The 21,492-nt window shown below is 31.9% G+C and overlaps 12 protein-coding genes across 12 annotated transcripts; 9 read left to right on the top strand and 3 right to left on the bottom strand.

Annotated features, from left to right (window-relative positions):
• Window positions 1-212: 212 nt before the first annotated feature.
• On the top strand, window positions 213-1,134 carry PPL_12405 (uncharacterized protein; the record flags this gene model as incomplete). Its single annotated transcript, XM_020583139.1, has 3 exons — window positions 213-408; window positions 466-604; window positions 663-1,134. The coding sequence occupies 3 exons, from the start codon at window positions 213-215 to the stop codon at window positions 1,132-1,134; spliced, it is 807 nt and encodes a 268-aa protein (XP_020429326.1).
• A 202-nt stretch (window positions 1,135-1,336) lies between these two features.
• Window positions 1,337-2,761, top strand: PPL_12404 (putative protein serine/threonine kinase; the record flags this gene model as incomplete). The annotated part of the gene is made up of 1 exon (XM_020583138.1): window positions 1,337-2,761. The coding sequence occupies one exon, from the start codon at window positions 1,337-1,339 to the stop codon at window positions 2,759-2,761; it is 1,425 nt and encodes a 474-aa protein (XP_020429325.1).
• A 313-nt stretch (window positions 2,762-3,074) lies between these two features.
• On the top strand, window positions 3,075-4,236 carry PPL_12403 (uncharacterized protein; the record flags this gene model as incomplete). Its single annotated transcript, XM_020583137.1, has 3 exons — window positions 3,075-3,135; window positions 3,359-3,658; window positions 3,722-4,236. The coding sequence occupies 3 exons, from the start codon at window positions 3,075-3,077 to the stop codon at window positions 4,234-4,236; spliced, it is 876 nt and encodes a 291-aa protein (XP_020429324.1).
• A 68-nt stretch (window positions 4,237-4,304) lies between these two features.
• On the bottom strand, window positions 4,305-5,471 carry PPL_12402 (anhydro-N-acetylmuramic acid kinase; the record flags this gene model as incomplete). The annotated part of the gene is made up of 1 exon (XM_020583136.1): window positions 4,305-5,471. One exon carries the CDS (start codon window positions 5,469-5,471, stop codon window positions 4,305-4,307), a length of 1,167 nt encoding a protein of 388 aa, XP_020429323.1.
• Window positions 5,472-5,919: 448 nt separating this feature from the next.
• Window positions 5,920-7,213, top strand: PPL_12401 (23S rRNA (adenine(2503)-C(2))-methyltransferase RlmN; the record flags this gene model as incomplete). Its single annotated transcript, XM_020583135.1, has 3 exons — window positions 5,920-6,447; window positions 6,524-6,909; window positions 7,042-7,213. The coding sequence occupies 3 exons, from the start codon at window positions 5,920-5,922 to the stop codon at window positions 7,211-7,213; spliced, it is 1,086 nt and encodes a 361-aa protein (XP_020429322.1).
• Window positions 7,214-7,413: 200 nt separating this feature from the next.
• PPL_12400 (PMF1/NNF1 family protein) lies at window positions 7,414-8,157 on the top strand (the record flags this gene model as incomplete). Its single annotated transcript, XM_020583134.1, has 3 exons — window positions 7,414-7,659; window positions 7,745-7,948; window positions 8,020-8,157. The coding sequence occupies 3 exons, from the start codon at window positions 7,414-7,416 to the stop codon at window positions 8,155-8,157; spliced, it is 588 nt and encodes a 195-aa protein (XP_020429321.1).
• A 196-nt stretch (window positions 8,158-8,353) lies between these two features.
• Window positions 8,354-10,431, top strand: alg8 (ALG6/ALG8 family glucosyltransferase; the record flags this gene model as incomplete). The annotated part of the gene is made up of 6 exons (XM_020583133.1): window positions 8,354-8,493; window positions 8,595-9,016; window positions 9,087-9,272; window positions 9,381-9,727; window positions 9,818-9,954; window positions 10,044-10,431. 6 exons carry the CDS (start codon window positions 8,354-8,356, stop codon window positions 10,429-10,431), a joined length of 1,620 nt encoding a protein of 539 aa, XP_020429320.1.
• A 210-nt stretch (window positions 10,432-10,641) lies between these two features.
• Window positions 10,642-13,506, bottom strand: rps9 (ribosomal protein 1024; the record flags this gene model as incomplete). Its single annotated transcript, XM_020583132.1, has 5 exons — window positions 10,642-10,807; window positions 10,894-11,275; window positions 12,525-12,544; window positions 13,400-13,419; window positions 13,441-13,506. 5 exons carry the CDS (start codon window positions 13,504-13,506, stop codon window positions 10,642-10,644), a joined length of 654 nt encoding a protein of 217 aa, XP_020429319.1.
• A 313-nt stretch (window positions 13,507-13,819) lies between these two features.
• Window positions 13,820-17,567, top strand: PPL_12397 (armadillo-like helical domain-containing protein; the record flags this gene model as incomplete). Its single annotated transcript, XM_020583131.1, has 5 exons — window positions 13,820-13,838; window positions 13,859-14,047; window positions 14,176-14,422; window positions 14,699-15,851; window positions 16,221-17,567. The coding sequence occupies 5 exons, from the start codon at window positions 13,820-13,822 to the stop codon at window positions 17,565-17,567; spliced, it is 2,955 nt and encodes a 984-aa protein (XP_020429318.1).
• Window positions 17,568-17,885: 318 nt separating this feature from the next.
• On the top strand, window positions 17,886-19,065 carry PPL_12396 (uncharacterized protein; the record flags this gene model as incomplete). Its single annotated transcript, XM_020583130.1, has 2 exons — window positions 17,886-18,393; window positions 19,031-19,065. The coding sequence occupies 2 exons, from the start codon at window positions 17,886-17,888 to the stop codon at window positions 19,063-19,065; spliced, it is 543 nt and encodes a 180-aa protein (XP_020429317.1).
• A 67-nt stretch (window positions 19,066-19,132) lies between these two features.
• PPL_12395 (uncharacterized protein) lies at window positions 19,133-20,110 on the top strand (the record flags this gene model as incomplete). Its single annotated transcript, XM_020583129.1, has 2 exons — window positions 19,133-19,517; window positions 19,611-20,110. The coding sequence occupies 2 exons, from the start codon at window positions 19,133-19,135 to the stop codon at window positions 20,108-20,110; spliced, it is 885 nt and encodes a 294-aa protein (XP_020429316.1).
• Window positions 20,111-20,344: 234 nt separating this feature from the next.
• PPL_12394 (SDR family oxidoreductase) lies at window positions 20,345-21,492 on the bottom strand (the record flags this gene model as incomplete). The annotated part of the gene is made up of 4 exons (XM_020583128.1): window positions 20,345-20,768; window positions 20,873-21,008; window positions 21,066-21,377; window positions 21,447-21,492. 4 exons carry the CDS (start codon window positions 21,490-21,492, stop codon window positions 20,345-20,347), a joined length of 918 nt encoding a protein of 305 aa, XP_020429315.1.

Genomic DNA, 21,492 nt, shown 5'->3' with positions numbered 1-21,492 from the left:
TAAAATAAAACTGATACTATAATATATATAATTGATTACCTTTTATTGACACCTGTGTTTTTCTTTTTTTATTAAATGACCAATCCTAGTACATGATAAAATAATAAAAATAAGTGTCATCAATAATGAATGAGTTTAATAAAAATAATAATATTACATATATTAAAAGATGATTCTTTATTTATTCTTTTACAAACTATAAAATTGAATAAATGTATAATATACTTAATAATACTGTTGATAGATCATATCATAATGGAAATAATCATGAATATTTTAGTGGAGATTTAAATAGAATTCTTACTTTGGCATCGGCAGTAGTTTATACAGTAATTACCATTGTCATTTTAATAGAAAAATACAAATACCCAAAATCTTCAATTAATTATGTTTTAATTGGTTCTGTTTGTAAGATTTAAAAATTTTATTAATCAATAGATTTCTGAAACTAAATAAAACAAATAGCTGAATCTATAGGATATTTCGTTAGATTCGCTGCAGTATATCATACTGACTCCTTTGTACTATATGTAGTACAACAAGTATTAATATTAATACCACCAAATCTAATAACATTTGGTTGGTATAATATTGTTGCTAAAGTGTAAGTTTAAAAAAAAAAAGAAACTATATGATATATTAACATCTTATATATATAAAAGTGTAAAAGAACATTATTACAATGTAAATCTATCAAAAGGAAAGGTTAGACTTGGATTGATATCATCTTCAATAGTACAGATCATCGGTTCCTATATGTATTCAAAGGCAGACACTCGGATAGCAGGAAGAGCCATTGTTATTGTGGGTCTTTTCATGACAACAATCGTCTATATCATTTGTTTTATTTGTTGCTGTCGAGTATATTCGCTTTTGAGACAAGAATATAAAATGAAAATGGAAAACTTACCAACCATTTGGCGATTGATATTCTTTGGTCTCTTCCTAGCTATCACACTTCTGACCATCAGATCAATCTACAGAATCATACATTATTTCAAGAGATTTCATCATTTGACATTCTATATTTTCGACACTTTGCTTATCATCATCATTTTGGTAGCATGGTCAATTTTATACCCAACAAAAGAAATTCATCAGAATAATGAAGATAATTATATGCAAATTGCATAAAAAATAAAAAATAAAATAAATTAAAATAAAAATAAAATGAAAAAATTTAATTTCAAAAAATTTAGCAAAGTTGATGATCAAATTTAGTGCACTTACATTAAAAAACCCTTATTAAGAAAATAATATATAAATATAAATAGTTAGTTGTATTTATAAAATATTTTTTTTATGTTTACACCCAACATCATATTATGAAAAAGAGATGTTGGGTGCACATAAAACCTATTTCAGGTCTTTGACAAGACGTAGTGAAAAGACTCCTTCCTATCTAAATTTTAAGGTAGAAGGAATTTCATTGTATTTTTTACTTTCTAAAAATACTACAACAAATAGATTCTATATAAAACCATTTTTTAGAACTACACCAAACTGTAGAGCTCTCCAACTACCATTCACCACAGAAGATATCTCCTCTGAGAGCAACTCATCATCGGGAAGTCATGAAGTCTCAAGATCCAACAAATCGTCGTTACCGACCATCACACTAATCGATGCCATCGAATTCAACAAAGATGTAGTTAATAAGGAGGACGATGAGAATAGAGAGAGATTAAGTACACTTGCCACTACTATTAAGCAATCACAAACTTCAACTTTCTCTCGTTTCCAATCCGATTTCACTACAACAGAGGAACCGATTGGAAGAGGTGCCTATGGAAAGGTCTTCAAGTGCTATAAGCAATTGGAGAACGCTTTCTATGCCGTTAAGCGTGTTGCCTTCACCAAGGATTCCATCAATGAATTACAGCTACATGCATTGTTCGACCATCCTAACATTGTCAGACTTTATAGCTCCTGGGTAGAAATGCAATCACATTGTCCGGATGCTGTTGCCTCCGGAGAGAAGTCCAACACCGAACCTAAATACAATTTTGAAACCGATGGAACATTAAGTGTGTGCGATGATAGTGATAGTAATTGTTCCAACTATAGCAATAATAGTATTAGTAATAACAATAATATTGATAATAATAATTGTAATAATAATAGTTTTAATTGCTATTCGGAAAAACAAGAATCACAAAATAATAATTTGGATTTAGATTATGAAAATCAATTTGTTTTGTATATCCAGATGGAGTGGTGTCAAACGACTCTCCAAAAATGGATGGAGTCCAACATTCGTTTGATCGATGTTTCCGTGGCCACAAAGATCATTATGCAATTGTTAAAGGCTCTAGAGTACCTACATTCCAAACATACCGTCCACTGCGATATTAAACCCTCGAATACGCTCATTAAATTCGACGGAGATGGAAGCAGCAATCCAATTGTAAAGCTCTGTGATTTCGGAATATCCAGCCATTCAAATCTATTGGTAAAGAGTTGCAAAAAGTTTGGTACCGAAATCTACTGCAGTCCTGAGCAAAACGAGGGTCGCTATGGTGTAGACGAGCTTACCGATGTCTTTAGTGTTGGTGTCATCTTCTATGAAATGCTTTGGAGAATGGTATACGGAGATTCCGCCAATACACTCAATCCTAAACTACTAGCTTTAAAGGACCACGAAATCGACGATCCAATTCTCTTGAACCTATTCCCAAATCAATGTGAAATAATCAATAGAATGATTGCTCCAAAACTTGGTCGACCATCTGCCTCAATTCTCTTACAAAAATATTTTTAACAACAAATCATTGTAATACATCTCAATAAATTGTATCATGTAAATAATAAATATATTTATTTTTTATTTGCTATTTATTATTTGTTATTTGTTTACCTCCCCCCAAAAATAGTAAAAATTAATATTCCGATATTGATATTTGATCATACACATATTGAGTGAAAGTGTCATAAAATCATCTTGAATCAAGTGTTACCACTAGGTTAATACCAATCTACTTTTTTTTTTGAACATATAAAAAATGTTACTTGACATTGGTAATAAACTTTAATTCTATTCTCTCATTTATATTATATTAATATATGGAAATAAAATGAATAAAAGAAAACTAAATATTCTTAATAGCTTTATGAATAATGAAGTAAAGAGAAATTGTATGTTGTCGTTAATTTTAACATTCAATATCGCAATATGCTCTATTACCTTTTGTTGTCTTTTTTTTAAATGGTATCAAATATCTTATAATGGTCAATCTTTAAACTTTGATCTTTATAAACTTTATAATGTAAATAAATATTAAAATATCAAAACCAAAAAAATAATTATTAATTTATATGTATTTATAGGAAGATAAATCATTCATTTTATATTATAAAGATGATTTTGGACCCGATAGTTCTTCACGTTTAATGGTTGTAATTGCTATTTTACAATATTTAGCTTTAATATCATTTATTTTCAGTGTTGTCTGCCTCTTTGGAACAATTATTCAAAAACGATCTAGATATTGGGTTCAACAAAATTTAATATCTTCTCTCCTACTTTATGCTTTCCATTTGGTGTCATTATTCACATTCATCAATATTAAAGATAGAGTTCAGGGTTATAATCTATGTATTTTATTGAATTGTAATGGATTTTCCGGAAAAAATTTAAGTGGAGAATGGGGAACAGAACGTAAGATATAAAATATTTTTTACTTTTTTTATCTTTTTATTTATTAATCTGTTAAATTATTAGTTGGCTTTAATGCATGTCTAGTTGCTACAGGTTTATCTTTCTTCAATTTTATGTTAAATTTAATTAGAGATTTGTATTTACTAAGAACAATGAAACTACCAATGGCAATTCAACTTATAAGACTTCCAACACAAGAACAAGAAGTTATAGTAATTCCTCCAGGTACTTTAGAAAATCAAGCTGTACATCTTCAATATACTTCCAACCCAAACATTGTTGTTCCTATATCAACTCCAATAGATACCAAACTATTGTATAGGATTGTACCAATTTCAACACCCAATCAATATAGATCTAAAAATATTCTCAAACTATTCAATCCTGAAAAAGAAGAAAAAGAACATTTTGTCAACAATGACAGCCTACCACGTCAAGATGTAATAATACCACAAAACTTGGTAATTGATTATAATCAACTATATTTCTTTATAGAACAAGATGTACCCATTATTGGACAATATGGTTTCACAACACATTTTGTTAAGAAATTTATACTAAATCCCCAACAACATTAAATAAATCTTTTTTTTTTAAAAATATATTTGTAAGTTGATTCTTTTATACATTATTTATTTAAGATTTATTATTTTTGTTTCATGTAAATTGCACCTAGGATAGATGGTTTAGAAGCACCACTTACACTTGGAACATTAGATGGTTTACCATTGATCGTACACTCTGCAAGGTAAGCAAATGCTAAACATTCAATTAAATCACCATCCACTCCATATTCAATGGATTTAGCTACTTTAACTTGTGGAAGTCTACCAGATAGTTTTTTCATGAAATACAAATTCTTTGCTCCACCACCACAAACTATCAGTTTTTGACAGCCTATCTTTTCAATCTCTCTTGAAATTGATTCAACTGTTAAATCTAAAAGTGTTGCCTGTACATCTTGGTTGCTAATTTTATTGCCATTTCTCTGTTTAGTCAAACAGTCCAATTGGTTATTTAACCATTCGATATTGAATAACTCTCTTCCTGTACTCTTGGGTGGTTGTCTACTAAAGAATTCATTTGACAAAAAGGTATCCAACAGTTCCGTTGAAGTTGTACCACTCTCTGCAAATCGGCCATCTTTATCATAAGCTTCACCTTTACATTTTGAAATCCATGAATCCATCAAGATATTTCCTGGTCCGGTATCGTATCCTCTGATTAAAAGTGAACCGGCTTCACCATCGTTGCAACCAGCTGGAAGAACTGTTATATTTGATATTCCACCAACGTTCAAAACTGCGATATTCTCTAGAGATGATTTACTTGCAAATAGATACTGATGAAATATTGGGACAAGTGGTGCACCCTGACCTCCACACGCCATATCTCTTCTTCGAAAGTCTCCAACCACAGTGATATTGGTCCTTTCTGCAATCAGATTGCAATCACCGATTTGCATTGAAAATCTGTGCTCTCCACTTGGTTGATGCCAAACCGTTTGACCGTGACAACCAACTGCTATAACATCTTCTCTAGCGACACCTGACTTTGCAATCAATGCATTGATAGCATCAGAATATAATAAACCCAGTCTATGATCCAATGTTCCTAAAGTCTGTAATGTTATTGATTGTCCTTGACACATTGATAGAATCATTTGTTTTATATCTAATGGCATCTCAACTGAGTAACTACATAACACTTCTATATCACTTGTTATTCCATTTTTGAAATCAACCAAGACTGTATCTACTCCATCCAATGATGTTCCTGACATAACACCAATATACAATGATTTCTTATTCATTTTAGTTAACTATTATTATTATTACTTTCTAAGTATTAAAAAAAAATTATTAAGAAATGTCAAAGATATTTTGTAAACAGCCATTGATCATTATATTTTTTAAATAAGAATCTGATATTCGAAAAATAAAATATCTTTCAATCAGATTTTTTCAACTTCCAAGATGAATATATCTTTTTAACAAACATCAATTTCTTTTCTTTTTTTTTAGTTAGATAATAATCATAATTAAACTACTCAGAGACAATGATGATATCATATTGAATAGTTAATAAAGATACTCCTCAATTTATTTAAGTTATTTCAATTAAATACTATACTTTTGACAGCGAAAAAAAAAAAAACTAGATCATTCGGTTTTTTTTTTTTAAAAAAAACAAATAAACGAATAATGAATTACAAAATTAATTAATAGTTTTATATATTTATTTTATATGAATCTCTCATAATGTTTAGAAGATGTTATAAATTATTAACAGGTAGTGGATGTGGTGGTGGATGTTCAAGTAACACTATAAATACATTAAATAATATAAATATTGGTGTTGCTTCACCAGTGGTCGCTACACCAAAGAAAACCAAAAATCTGATTGGTATATCAAAGGAAGATCTTACTAAACAATTGACAGAGTTGGGTGATTTTCAAAGTTATAGAATCGATCAGATTTGGTCGTGGATTTACAATAAGGGTCAGAAGAATATCGATAACTTTTCGAATCTTTCAAATGTACAGAAATCATTGTTGAAAGAATACTATCATATAGACTATGGAACACTAGACTCTGATCAACTCTCGAAAGATGGTACTCGTAAGATACTGGTCGGATTCTCTGGTGATCAAGTAGAGACTGTTTTCATTCCCGAAGCAAGACGTGGTACTCTCTGTGTTTCGTCGCAAGTCGGTTGCACTTTTGGATGTAAATTCTGTTTCACCGGTACACAAAGATTAGTTCGTAATTTAAATGTTTCTGAAATTGTAAGAATATCAATTATATATATATACATATATATATTGTGTTATAATGTTATTTATTAATATTTTATTTATATAGTTGGGACAATTCATGATGGCAAGATCTTTGATGAATGATTTCGGACATACAACAGAGAAGAGATTGATTTCCAATGTAGTATTTATGGGTATGGGTGAACCATTGATGAATTATAGAGCGGCGAGTGCGGCACTGAGGATTATGACAGATCCGAACGGTCTGAGTCTGAGCAAGAGCAGAATTACAGTTTCGACATCGGGTGTGGTGCCTCTCATTGAAAGACTCGGCAAGGAGTTCCCTGGCATCGGATTGGCAATCAGTCTGCACGCATCGAACAACAAGACACGTTCAGAGATCGTGCCGATCAATCAACAGTGGCCAATCGAAGAGCTGATCAAGACATGCATAGAATTCTCAAAGCTCAACACCAATAAGATCACCATTGAGTATGTGATGTTGGATGGTGTCAACGACAGTGCCGAAGATGCACTGGAATTGGTGCGACTCATCAAGCAGTTTCCATCACTCGTAAACCTGATCCCATTCAACAAGTGGCCGGGTGCACCCTATCAATGTAGCAAACCAGAGAAGATCAAGGAATTTGCATCGATCATTGCCAACGCCGGACTTAAAGTGACCATAAGACAGAGCAGAGGTCAAGATATTCTCGCTGCATGTGGTCAATTGAAAACGGAATCAGTCAAAGTAAAGAAAACATTACCACCTCAATTAGCAACTATTTCAGAATAAAAACAATCAAACTATATTGTTTAAAACAACAAACATTCATATGAATATTATTAGTGTTGATTATGATGAAAAAAAAAAGGCGGGAAACATTTTTGATGAAATTTAAATTCAAATTTAAAACTTATTAATATTTTTTAGAAACTGATCAATCAATTAGATAGATAAAGAAAGAGAAAGAAAGAAGTGAGAGTTAGATTAATATGGATAGATCTTTTAATTTCAGTAAAGATGATCATGATCATGTCCTGAGGATATTGGGTGAAGATGACGGTATCAGAATGACAAAACTTAGAATGTTCTTTGAATTGTTGATAGAGAACTCGATCAATGAATTCACAATACAGAGATTCGAAGAGTGTTTCAGTGATCTCGATACCAAATCAATTAAATCAATACTTGTAATTATACATAGAACCGTTTGTCAGACTTTAACAGATAATATAAATGTATGATGTGATTGTCTTTTATTTAATTAAAAAAGACAGTAGTTTACTTACGAACTAACTAATTATTACCATATTATATATATAGAAAGAGTTTCTAGAGATATGTAAAGAAAGACAGATTGCGGCAATACTTTCACAGATAGATCAACTCATCAGAGAACAACCTTTGTTGGACAATGGCAAGAGATGTCCACTCTTTAGTTTAGATGATCCATCCGATTTGATTTTAACAAACGTATCACAATTGAAACAGAATGAATACGATCGACTTAATGCTATTTATCAGAATGTAAGCTGCTCGAACAATAACAACAATCTTAATTACAAACTTATTAATGATATCATTTTAATTAATAATAGTTATTAGAAGATAATGAAAAACTTTCGAAACAATCCAATCAGTTAGAGAATGAAAAGTCAAGTACTATTAACAATCTTAATTCTAAAGTGAAATCAGTGAATGATCTCATTAAAGCATCTGTACAGTTTGAACAATAAATAAATAAATAAATAAATAAATGAATTTAATTCTAGATGATCATTTTTTTTTATAAAGATTTATTAATTAATACCAAAGGTTTGAACTTCAAGTGAAAAAAAACTTTTTCAACTTGTTGGCAGCAATGACTCATTGACTGATTAAATGATTGATTAATTTATTATTGTGTCAGCTATTCATTAATATATATTGAATATGACATCTAAATCACCAAATAAAGGTGTAAAACAAACAAAGTCATCAACAACAACAACAACAAACTATGATCATTACTTTAGATATTTGAATCTAGCTGTTTTATGTACAGCATTGAAACTATTGCTTATTCCAACATAGTATGTAATAATTATATACATTTTAATTAACATTTTATTAAATAAAGATCATTATTATTAACAATAAATAATATGATATGATATTTTTTGTATAAATATAGTACAAGTACAGATTTTGAAGTTCATCGTAATTGGTTAGCAATAACATCATCATTACCAGTTTCGAAATGGTATATTGAAGCGACATCAATATGGACATTGGATTATCCACCTTTCTTTGCGTGGTTCGAATATACATTATCATTGTTTGCTAGATTGTTCGATGAGAAAATGCTAGTAGTTAGCAATCTAAACTATATATCAGAGAGAACTTTAATATTCCAGAGACTCTCTGTTATCATTACAGATCTACTATTCTACATTTCATCATATCTATTATCTCAATCATTATTCTCATCTAATAACAACACCAACAATAACAGTAATAACAACAATCAACAAGAATCAACATCATTCTATAAAGATTCCAAGTTTATTGTATTTGCAATTTTAATTTGTAATCCAGGATTGTTAATGGTAGATCGTAAGTAAATTTATTTTATTTTATTTTTTTGGTTTATATATCAAATTTGATGCTAATATTTATAAACTAGATATTCACTTCCAATATAATGGATTCCTAAAGGGTATAATGTTATTATCGATCTACTTTATGTCAACCAATAGACCATTGCTAGGTGGATTGGTATTTGCAATTCTCTTGAACTTTAAACATATCTATATGTATTTGGCACCCGCTTATTTCACCTACTTACTGCTATACTATTGTATTGCAAGAGGTATGTTTAGACTATATTGCAATCATAACTGTTCTTAAATCTTAAACTAAATGTTAACATTCTTTATTTTTGTTCACTGGCCACTAGATGATAAATTAAACTTTAAAGGTATCAATTTTATGAAGTTTATTGGATTGGGTGTAACTGTGTTGGTCGTTTTTAGTGTTTCATTGGGACCATTCATTTACTACGGACAGATTCCACAGCTTCTATCTAGACTGTTCCCATTTGGCAGAGGTCTAACACATGCCTACTGGGCACCAAACTTTTGGGCATTCTACAATTTCGTTGACAGAGTTGCAATCATGGTGAAATCTAAATACTTTGGAATCGATATGTCTGCCGAGGCGGGTATGCTCACCTCTGGTTTAGTAGACAGTGATACACAAGCACATGTAATTCTACCTGCAATCACACCATTAATAACATTATTAATCACTATCATTTCATTATTGGTAAGTTATTATTAATCATTCTTAAATTGTTATAATAATATTTTGATAAACAACATAACTAACTTATGTTTTTTATATATATATATATAGCCATCACTTTATGGTATTATAAAGTCTAATAAACTTAGAGTATTCATATTGGGTGTTACACAATGCTGTTTCTCATTCTTTATGTTTGGATGGCATGTTCATGAGAAAGCAATCATCATGGTAACCATTCCACTTGGGTATGTTGTTTAACTTTTGACAAATTGATTACGACTAAGCTATTAATACATTTAGATCACTAACATTATTATATTATAACTCCCTATAGATTATTAGCATTAGATTCAATTGAATTGGCTAGAATCTACTTTGTATTATCTACTATTGGTCATTACTCATTATTCCCACTACTATTCCAAAGTACGGAAATACCAATTAGAATCGCAATATTGCTTACATATACACTTGCATTGTATTTGGCATTGCAATCAAAGTTAGACAACAACGATCAATCAAAGAGATTCAGTTTAACACGATTGGAATTGTTATATGTCATCGGTATCATTCCACTCGAGATCTTTAATATTTTCATTCATCCCGTTTATCTAGCGGCAAGACTACCTTTCCTATCGTTGATGTTGACTTCCATCTATTGTTCAGTAGGTGTACTCTATTGTTATATTCAAATAATGATACAAATCTTTAAAACTAAATAAACAACAATAATATTATTATTATAAAACTAAACTTAAGATATATATATATGTTTGTTGTCATTTGAAAAAAAAAAAAAAACTAAATTAATATTAACTGTCAACAAAGAGAAGATCGAGATAGAGAAAGGTTGTTGATTGTATGTGATTTTAGTTTTGTTTTAATAAGTGTAAACCATTGCTTCTTTATTATTTAGGACAACAGAAGATCGTTTAGTTCTCTTCCTCTTCGTTGGAAGCATTCTTTGACTTGGCAACCTTTCTGGCACGACGACCTGGCTTACCTCCAGCGAATGGTGAGTTTGGATGGTAACCGATGTGCTTTTGGGAATCAACACGGACCAAAAATGAGGCAACGTTGACTAATTGCTTACCAACACTATATTATTTTGATGATAGATGAGGTGCTATTGTTAGTACTATTATATTTAATGCAATGCTCTATTGTTGGTTGTTACTACATACCGGATGTGTCTACCCTTGATGAGACAACGAGCATGATGGATGGACTTGGCCAAACCTTGCTTGAAAACCATAGTTTGGAGACGACGTTCCATGAAATCTTGGACCTTAAGATTGAGAATATAATCGAGCTTGTTCTTTGACTCTTCCAAGACACCCAATTTGTGGAGACGACGGAGGAGTGAAGCACCCTCGAACATACGTCTTGAATCCTTTTCGTCAAGAACGAGAAGCTCTCTAGCAGACTTACGGATCTTGGCAAGGGCGAGTTGTACTCTCCATACCTCACTCTTGTTCTTCAAACCGTACTCACCAACAATCTTAAGTTCGTTGTCGAGACGCTCCTTCTCGAATGGACGACGTGGGGTAGAGTTTGTTCTACTGTCTAATTATATCGTAATATATAATAACCAATGTTAGTTTCGTGTTCCTGTTTCACCTCTTATCAACTATCATCTATCATCATCTTCTAGTCAACCAAATGCTTCTTAACATCATTTCTGCACCTCTACAATTCATCAATCCAATCCTAAACCTGTGATAGATAGATGATAGAAAGGGATAGAGTAATATATAATATAAACTCACAGTTTCTGGACATGGTTTACACAGAGAGATAAAGCTAAAAGGAGGTTCAAAAATCCACTTTGTTATCTTATGAGCGAGAGGGAATCAGAGCAGGAATCGTGCGAGACCCACACACCACAGAGTCTCACTCCAGACACCCACTCAAAAAAATTAAAATAAAATAAAAATAAAATGAAAAAATGTGAAATTATTGAAATCACCTGAACTACAGAATTTTTTGATAGTGAGCAAAATAATTGATCAGAGCCAAAGGAAAAAAACATAATTATATTCATCACATTTAATTAAAATCGGATATAATATAATATAAACAATAAATATAATAAACAACATATAGTTTATAATAAACGTTTATTTCTAACTTTATAAAATAAAGTTGAATAAAAAAAAGAATAAAAAGAATAAGAATATCATTCCCAAAGTTATTATTTTATTAAGAACGATATCATTTTTTTTTTTTTGATTGACTAACATATAAAGTATGACTAGGAATATTATCTATCAAATTTAAAACCAATTAAGAAACAGAACAAGAAAAATATGAAAATAAAAATCACTTAATAATATACTAATAATTTTGAACAAAGTATTTGATTGAAGAAAAGGAATAGTTTGTATGATATAATCATTGATTTAATTGTTATTTCTCAATAGACCTAAGCAAACAAATAATATAAAAATGATTTTTTTTTTTGTATATTTTTTTTTATTTGTCAACTTTAATTGGAGCCATGTTTTGCTTTTTCATGATATTCTTTGATCAGTTAACAATACTCGTTTTTTCTTGATATGGTCAAAAATATCTATTTTAATTTTTTTAAACTTTTTTTATTTTTTTTATAATTTTGACACCATATGAGTCAACAGCACCGTGTTTTTATTATAGGTTGCAACTTCATTTAAAACTAATAAAATTGAAATTTAGAGTACGATTTTTTTTTGTTCAAGTCCCACCACCCGCACCTCTCTTATGGTGGTGGTATGTCAGGAGTTGCTCATCAAACAGATGTTTGACAAAACAATCCCCTTCATTTTCTCCTTCATACCTTTTGCACTTTCTGCTCTACTATTATTCCAAAATAAAAAAATTAATAATTAACATTCATCTGTTTATTATTTTTTTTTGTTCATCATCATCTGCTTTCACTACATCTTATAAGAATAGAATAGAATATACACATATATTTTTATTTTAAATAGTTTTTTAGATTTTGATAGAGCAGTAGTAGATCAATCAAATTTAAATAAATAATAATCAATCAAATCATAGATAGAATATCAAATCCAACAAATAATAATCAAAAACAATAAAAACATCAATAATTGATACAACCAAAAATTTTTATTCAATATATATATCCGATAATAATCATTTAATTTGTTTGTGTTGTTGTTGTTTTTTTTATTTTAATTTTTAGATTTATTTTTTGTTTGTGTGTTCATTTTCATAAGCAAACATACAATTTATAAGGTATTTTTTTGATAGTTTGATAGATTTATTGGTTTTTTTTTGTTTAAAAATCAACAACAACTACAGCTTTAAGTAGAGTAATATCAACACACACACCAGCAAATATATAGTATATTTATATATAATAAAATATAAGATTAGGAAATTCTATAGATGTTGTCATTGATATTGATTCTATAAAGGAAATTTAGTTGTTAAGGAGAAGAAGAAGAAGATAGGTTGATCAACAACCACCACTACTATTACGACCCACACAGTACCAATACTTTAATATTTTAAATTTTATATATAACATCAGCAACAGCAACAACAACAACAATGAATATCTTTTCGTCTTTGATGAAACCAAAGAATAAATATTCATTGGATAATTTAAAGTATGTTGTTTTTTAATATTTATTATTATCGGATAGATTCATTTAATTTCGTTTATATTAACAATGAATTTACTACCTACTACCACAACTATCCTATCTTTTAATAATACAAACAAAAAGGTATCTATATAGTATACTATTAAAGAATCCAGTGATTACACCGCAAAACTCGAGTGTCATGGTAGAGACACTGAGACAGATGGCAGAGGTACTGATTTGGGGTGATCAAAACAATCCGACACTCTTTGAATTCTTTCTCGAGAAGAATCTACTGGGTTTCTTTGTATCTATTCTCGAGCAAAAGACATCGTCCGACGTCATCATTCAACTTCTTCAGACACTTAGTATTCTAGTTGAGAATCTGAGGAAAGAATTATCAATTTGTAAGTAATAGTTAGTTAGTTAGTAGTTATGTCATATGGTTATAATAATAATTAATCAATCAAATCAACAAATCAAATAATAGATTATCTTTTATCAAATAATTTCATTAATGAAATTATTATACACAAGTATGACTTTTCCAATGAAGAGGTACTCGACTATTATATATCATTTCTAAAAGCGTTATCGCTTAAGCTCGACAAGAGCACCGTAAACTTCTTCTTCAATGGGCAGGAGAAGGATTTTCCATTGTATACAGAAGCCATCAAGTTTATCAATCACAAAGAGACCATGGTTAGGATTGCCGTTCGAACTCTTACTTTAAATGTATTCAAAGGTAGGTAACTTTTTTAAACTGACAAGCAAAGCTTATGTCAATAAGTTGGATAGATAGATAGATTATCATTTACTTACTTACTTACTTACTACTACTACTACTACTATTTACTTTGCTCTGCCTTATAGTCGAAGACGAAGCAATGCGTGCTTATATTATAAATTCAACAGCAGTTCCATATTTTTCGAATATCGTTTGGTTTATCAGACAGGAGTGTGCGCAACTCCATAAGATTCTGGAGAAGTCGAATCACGATAATATCAGTCAGTTGAATTACTATGTGGAGGAGTTGACCGATCAATTCTATTACCTACACGATATATTCAATCTGGGCTTCGATTCAATGAATTTGGTGTTGGCCGAACAGTTTATTCAGTATCTGATATTCCCGCTGCTCATCGGCAGTCTACTGGATAACAACAGGAATGGCACCGCAGGCGACACTCTCGAAGATCGACTGTCACCTACGCTGGCGCTCTTCTTGCTTTCACAGGTATTTCATATTTTCACTTTTAAGCCACTGCTTGACACGGTGGCGTCTGCCATTGCATCGACCACGCCATCGCAGAGTCTGATGCTTTCGACGTCGGTGTCGGCACCGCCACCTCTCACTACCCTAAGCAGCCAGCGCAAACACTACAACAGTTTCAGAAGATTCTCATCGTTCCCCAACTTGGAACAACTCGAAAACAGCAGCAACGGTGGTAGCAGCAACGGATCACCCATATCACCTAGAAAGAAGAAGGGTTCACTGAGGACAAGTACAAACAATTCACCAACACCAAGTCAACAAACAAAAGAAAAAGAAAAAGATAAAGAAAATAAGGATGTTGCTGTATCATCTACTTTGTCAACTTCCAACAATAACAATAATAATAATAATCAAACTTTTAGTGATGGTGAAGATATGGCAGAGGTTGAATCTACTTCTAATATGTCATCGCCAAGTGGTGATATTTTACTTGGAAAGGGTCATGAGATACATCATCGAGTACAGAAATCAGAGCTCTCCAGTTCTATCGATAGTGGATCGACCAACATGTCGGGTGACTCTAATTTTGTTTTGGAAAAGAGTGGTGGCAGTCGTTCCGCCAAAAAGTACAGTAAAAACGATTTCAAAGAAGCGTTGATCCAGTTGATTCGTAGCGATCGTGAGACATTCGGTGTTGTCTGCATGCTCTATTCATTTTTGAAGAATACTATTATCGATAAGAAGATCTTGGAGAACGGTGGAATGTTACCATACCGGCTGGCGAAGGCCAAAAAGTTGCTGGAAGGTCTGCTCTCACCTGAGACAAGATCGCCAGTGATGTCTTCGTCAATGCCAAATATCTCTTCGCACTATCGCTCCAAGTCAGAGTCACATGCACGTTTGTCACCAAACCTCTCCAACTCGGTGGGTAAGCGCGATCTCTTCAGTGAGGTCGTCGACGACCAGTTTGAGCTTTTCTCTGGTAAACCCGATCCATCAACATCTGCACTCTCAAAAGCTTTCAAAAAACAACAGCAACAAGAGCAACAGTCATCAGCTATCGATCCAACACCAATCTTGAGGATTATAAAACCTGGAGGATTCAAAGAGGATGATGAACAAGAGTTTGTTCCAGTTCCAGACTCCAGTCAAACGCTATTCACGAGGACTTTGATTGACAGATTGTTTTTGATTATGGTTAACAGTAACCAGTTCCGTTTGGTCACGCTACAGATGACACTGCTCGTACTGAAAGAGTTGATCTACACACCAGAGTCGCCATCGAAAATGACAGAGACACAGCTATCGTTGTTGGAGGAGGCATATTCGGTGGTAACTGCCAACCTGCGCGAGTGTATCAATGGCAATATTGCGCCATTCTTTTTGGAGTTGTTTGAAGAGGAATTGCGTTCATACAAACAAATCAACTTTGAGTCACTGGTTAAGGATGTCGCTTTAATTCTTCCGGTGCCAGAGACACCGATATCGCGTTTGGCGTTGTCCCGTCGTTTGCCATCGGGTGAAGTTGAAAAGGTACAGAAAGCAATTCAACAGTTTTTCGTACTGCGAGAACTCAAATTCACATTGTTGCGTCGAAAGGATACAATGTTGCCTCTGAAGCAGCCAAACATTCCTTTGGTTCGCGAGAAGGATTTGTTCAATCTCGACACCGACAACTATGATATTATCTACTACTACCAGGTCACTCCTCAACAAGCTGGACAGCCACAGACCAAAAAGAAAACAAGACACTGTGGTGTTTTGTTCCACAATCTGTTGTTGAATGTCGATCCCAACACAGTTCCAACAACTCAACAAGGTACCAATAAGAGTGCCGGCGGTATCTATGGTACTATCACTCACATTGCACCACTGCAGCGTCTCGAGATCGAACAGTCACATCTCGACTCAAGTATTCTACGTGTTTTCAGTCATCCAACCACCTGGAATGTCGACATGGGATTCGACGAGGAATCAAAGTGTCAACAGGCAAAGCAACTGCTCGAGAGAGCCAGAGACGATGTGCGTTCCAGCAAGATGCGTCAGATCTATTCGTTGCTGGGTGAGCGTGATCCCGATGACGATGATCCATCAAATATTTCATCATCTTCAACGCCGCCACTTCGAAGTGTTATCGTACCTATCGATGCCTCGAATTCACATCCTTTGGCGTTCAGCGGTGAAGAGGTCAAACCAGCTCAGAAAGTATCATCGAAAAATAAACAGCTGGCAAATAGTAACCTATCAGTCTCCACAGGAAACATACACAGCCTTCTCAAAGACGATAGCACCGGCAACAAGAGACTATCGATTGGAAAGGAGAGCATATTTTCCTCGTTTTTAAATGATACAGACGACAATTTTCTACAAAACTACAAGGAGTCAAATTTACTTTCAGAAGCCGCCACCAAAAGCACGACGACTACTCTAGAAGATACTTCAAGTTTATTTTCAGCTTTCAAACCCAAGAGTAAACCACAACAATCACAAGATTCAAAGAAAACAGATGATCAACAACAAGAGCAACCAAACAACGAAAATAACAACAACAGTTTAAATATAAATAGTTCAGGTGACAGTGTAAATACTACGAATGAAAATGAAAATCAAAGTATACCAGATGAAAGTTTAGAAGAAAATAATAATCAAAATAATAATAATAATAGTTTAGAAGGAGAGGATGCTGAGAGCAAATTGAATGAAGAAGAGATTGTTCAATCGGATATTCCTCAGCAAAGTGGTAATATAGTTTGTACAGAAAGTGAAGGTCAGCAATCACCTTCCATTAATAATAATATCACACAAGAAACTACAGATAATATTGAACCCATAGTTTTAGTTTCAAATCACGACAGTAAAGAAAGTTACAAAGAAAATCAAAAAGAAGAAGAAATCAATAACAATAACAATAATAATGTTGATAGTAATATAGAAACATCAGATAATAATAATAATGAGACACACTACAATAATAATAATACAAATGAAATTCAAAGTGTAATGGAAAATATAGATTTAAATGACGACAACAACCATAGCAATATTTAAAGAAATTATTAAGTGGAATGGTATTCCAGTGATTCCATTTAATGACCTTTTTACCAAACAATAATAAAGATTCAAGATTATCAAGATTCTTCGCACAAATATCTTTTCTCCGAATCTTTGGTTGCAAAAAAAACAGTTTCTAACTTTTTTTTCTACTTTTTTTGATTTCAAAAATGGAAAATTAGCGACATTTTTATCAGATTTTTTTTGATTAATTTTTATAAATGTCATTGCTGAAAAAGTTGTAAAACAACGAAAAACAATATTTATTTAAAAAAACATTAAACAAATATAAATATATATATATCCGATAAAAAAATGAAAAATATTATTATTCTTTTCACAATTTTCGCATTTTCAGCTTTGGCATATGGACAATATACTGATAGTTTTGTAAATTTGGTTCCATATTACCAACTTTATGGATATGCTGCACCAGCCATTGGAGGATGTATTAAGGACTTTGACAACGGTGTCTCATATAGTTTCAACCAAGGTGCTTCCGAAGACGAATTTTTAATCTTCACTCATCAATACGCCACCTCTTGCATGACCAATATCATCAACGAAACCAAGATTACAAATGGTGAAGATTTCCACTTGGCCAAGAGTGGTATTGCTTTCAATTTCAAGGTTAGCCAAGGAAACTATTTGAACTCTATCAGCGATAGTATGACCATCACCTACTACTACGATTCCGATTGTTCAGGTACCCCATTGTCATACCTATTCATTCAAAATAATTATTTCGATATCTACTTGGGTTACTCTTTCTATTGCCTACAATCCGGCCCAGTCATCGAGAACAACTGTAACATTGGCAATGGTAAATGTCCAATTAAATACAACGTTGGAAGTTGTTTTAATAATCCAGGACTCATTATGTATAACTTCATCGCATCGTGTTAAAATTAGATCGTTTCATCGATCTAACCTTTCCAATTAATTTATTTTAATAAAATTAAAAAATTCAAGTGTAAAAAAAACATCGGTTTTATTCATACTCTGATAATCATAGATTTTATATATATTTGGATTTTTTTCACTTCAAATTAAAACGCGTAATATTTAAACATGTTTGGACGAAACATACATTTTTGTTCATATTAACCCTTCCGCACCTCATTTTTAAAAACCAATTAATTTATTGGGTTTAATATTGCAACACCCTTTTTATTTTATTTTTTTAAGGAAAAACAAAATTTTTTTTAATTTAATATGAAAAATCAAAATCAAACCAATAGATTTCATCTTCAACTTTATTCCTTTTTGGAAAGGTGACACATTATAAATATTTGGTTCTTTAAAGAAGTGTGTACCCAGGATTAAATAATTCTTTTTATTGTATTCTAGATTTTGGTTGGTTCTAAAAGTTTACCAATTGTTCTCTATTTGTAATAAAATAAAAAATAAAAAAAAATATTTATTTTACTATATATATAATAATTTTAATATTTATTTAGAAATTTTTAATAATAATAATATTAATAAAAGATAAATATTTGTTTTAAAACAAATTTTTAATTTAATTTCATTTTTTTGTAAATAAATAATAAAGAATAATAATGACAAGTAAAAATAATAATGATATCCCAACTATTTTTGAAATGTTGGTAGAAAATTCAAAACAATATCCAAATGATGTTGCTGTTTTATTTAAAGAACAGAATATCAGTTTAACTTGGAAACAGATGGTTGAACAAGTAGATCATTTGGCAGCTGGAATGTTCAATTTAGGTTTATCAAAAGGAGATAGAGTTGCTATTTGGAGTAGAAATAGAGTAGAGATGTTGTTAACTCAGTTGGCATCTACTAGATTGGGTATCATTTTGGTTTTCCTGAATGATCATCTAAGTCTAGTGGAGTTTGAAATGGTGTTAAATATATATTCTTGTAAAGCATTATTCATTCAACCAACACATTCACCATACTACTTTCAATATCTCAATAGTATAATCCCAGAGTTAGAGACATCTAAACTGGGACACCTACGCTCCAGATATCTACCAAATCTCAGAGTGGTAGTATCTCTAACTCCTAAAGATTGTCCTGGTATGATAAGATTCATCAGTGTTCTTTCAATGGGAATCATGGCTCTCAAGAAAGGACTGGACATTCAAGCTCTGGAAAAGGCTGTATCGATGAAAGACACCGTTTCAATTGTATTCAAAGGATCGGATGAAGAGAGAAAGACAGGTGCTCAACTATCTCAAGAGATGATAGTAAACAAAGGAATCTCTTTTGCCAAAGAGAAATCTATGAGTAGAAGCGATATCTTTTGCGTGGATGTTCCTCTGTTTAACATCTCTGGAAATATATGTTCAGTTATATCTTGTATTCATGTTGGATGTGCAATGGTCTTCCCAGGTGAAATCTCTTATGCCCCTAATACACTCAAAGTTCTGCAAGATGAAAAGTGTACAATACTCAACTCTACCATTTCAGGTTACCAAAATATTATGCTTCACCCACAGTTTAACCCAACAAAGTATGAATTTAAAGAGAAATTCAATTGTTATTCAGAATTGATCAAAACTAATTAGATATTTAACCTATTATTTAAATTAAAACTAAATTTTAGGTCTAATATGAAATTATGTTATCAAAAGGCAATGAATGGATCATCAGATACTTTGAATATAGATTACCTCAATAATAATATGCGCTTTCAACCAATGAATGCTAGTACCGATTCACTACAAAAACACCCATTAAATAAATCTCTCGCATAGAAGTTTTTATTTAGAATTTAAATTGAACGAATTAGTTTTTTTTATTTAGTTGGTGGTGGCGGCGGCTGGGATACCATCAAAGTTTGTGGCGGTGCACTCAGCTTGGAGTAGAGCCATGTCGTCTTGAACTCTCTTGTATTTACCATTGACAAGTCCATAGGCATCTGGACCAATAACTAAATGTTGTGGTGGGTTTGGATTGGTGCATACCTTGATCAATAAATCGACCAACTTGACTGGATCACCGTTAAGCAAACCAACCTTTTGTTGATCCCAATTGGCAACACTGACATGTGGGTAGTTGGCAGATGGGTAGTGAGCAGAGCATGGTGATGGCTCAGTCAAGATCTCAGTCTTAAATCCACCAGGCTTTACACTAGTAACATGAATGTTAAGTGGCTTCAACTCTGAATAGAGAACATCGGAAAATCCTTCAAGAGCAAACTTGGTAGATACATAACTTGACATTCTAAAATTATTTGATATAAATAGATAAAAATGTTAACATTGAATCGATTTATAATATATTTTTGTTGATTGAAATTGATAAGAAAATATATATTTAATAGTTACCCCATGAATTCATTACCAGAAACTCCAGCCATAGAAGCAATGTTGAGAACACGAGAACCAGTAGTGTTGGTCTTGGCTGACTCTCTGAGGAATGGTAAAGCTAACTTGACAAAGTTTACTGGACCGAAATAGTTGACTTTAATTTTTATATTAGTATCTCTTTTTTCAAATAATCAAATCTAATATATATTACCATCAAAATTATCTCTCAACTCCTTGTCGGACATATCTTCGACGTGACCATAGAGGTAGTATCCGGCATTGTTGATCAGAATGTCAATTCTTCCAAACTTTTGTACGGTCTGTTTGACACACAATTCAATTGATTGACGATCAGCAAGATCAACCTGGCAACCCAAATAACGCTTTAAGACATTCTCATCATTCTTGAAATAATCAGCTACCTTTTGATCCAACTTGACCTTGTTTCTGGTAGTTGCTACAACAGAGTGTCCAGCAGTCAACAACTTGTATACTAAAATCCATCCAAAACCTGATGTTGCACCTGTTTTAAAATATTTTTATTAGTATTTGATCAAGGTGTAACTATTATTGAATTTGTTTAATACAATACCAGTGACAATATATACTTGACTAGAATTTCCAGAGATTGGTTCCAT

The sequence above is a fragment of the Heterostelium album genome (genome assembly GCF_000004825.1).
Source record: "Heterostelium album PN500 unplaced genomic scaffold PPL_scaffold10, whole genome shotgun sequence".
Lineage (NCBI taxonomy): Eukaryota > Evosea > Eumycetozoa > Acytosteliales > Acytosteliaceae > Heterostelium > Heterostelium album.
This window is presented reverse-complemented; position numbering and strand designations above follow the sequence as displayed.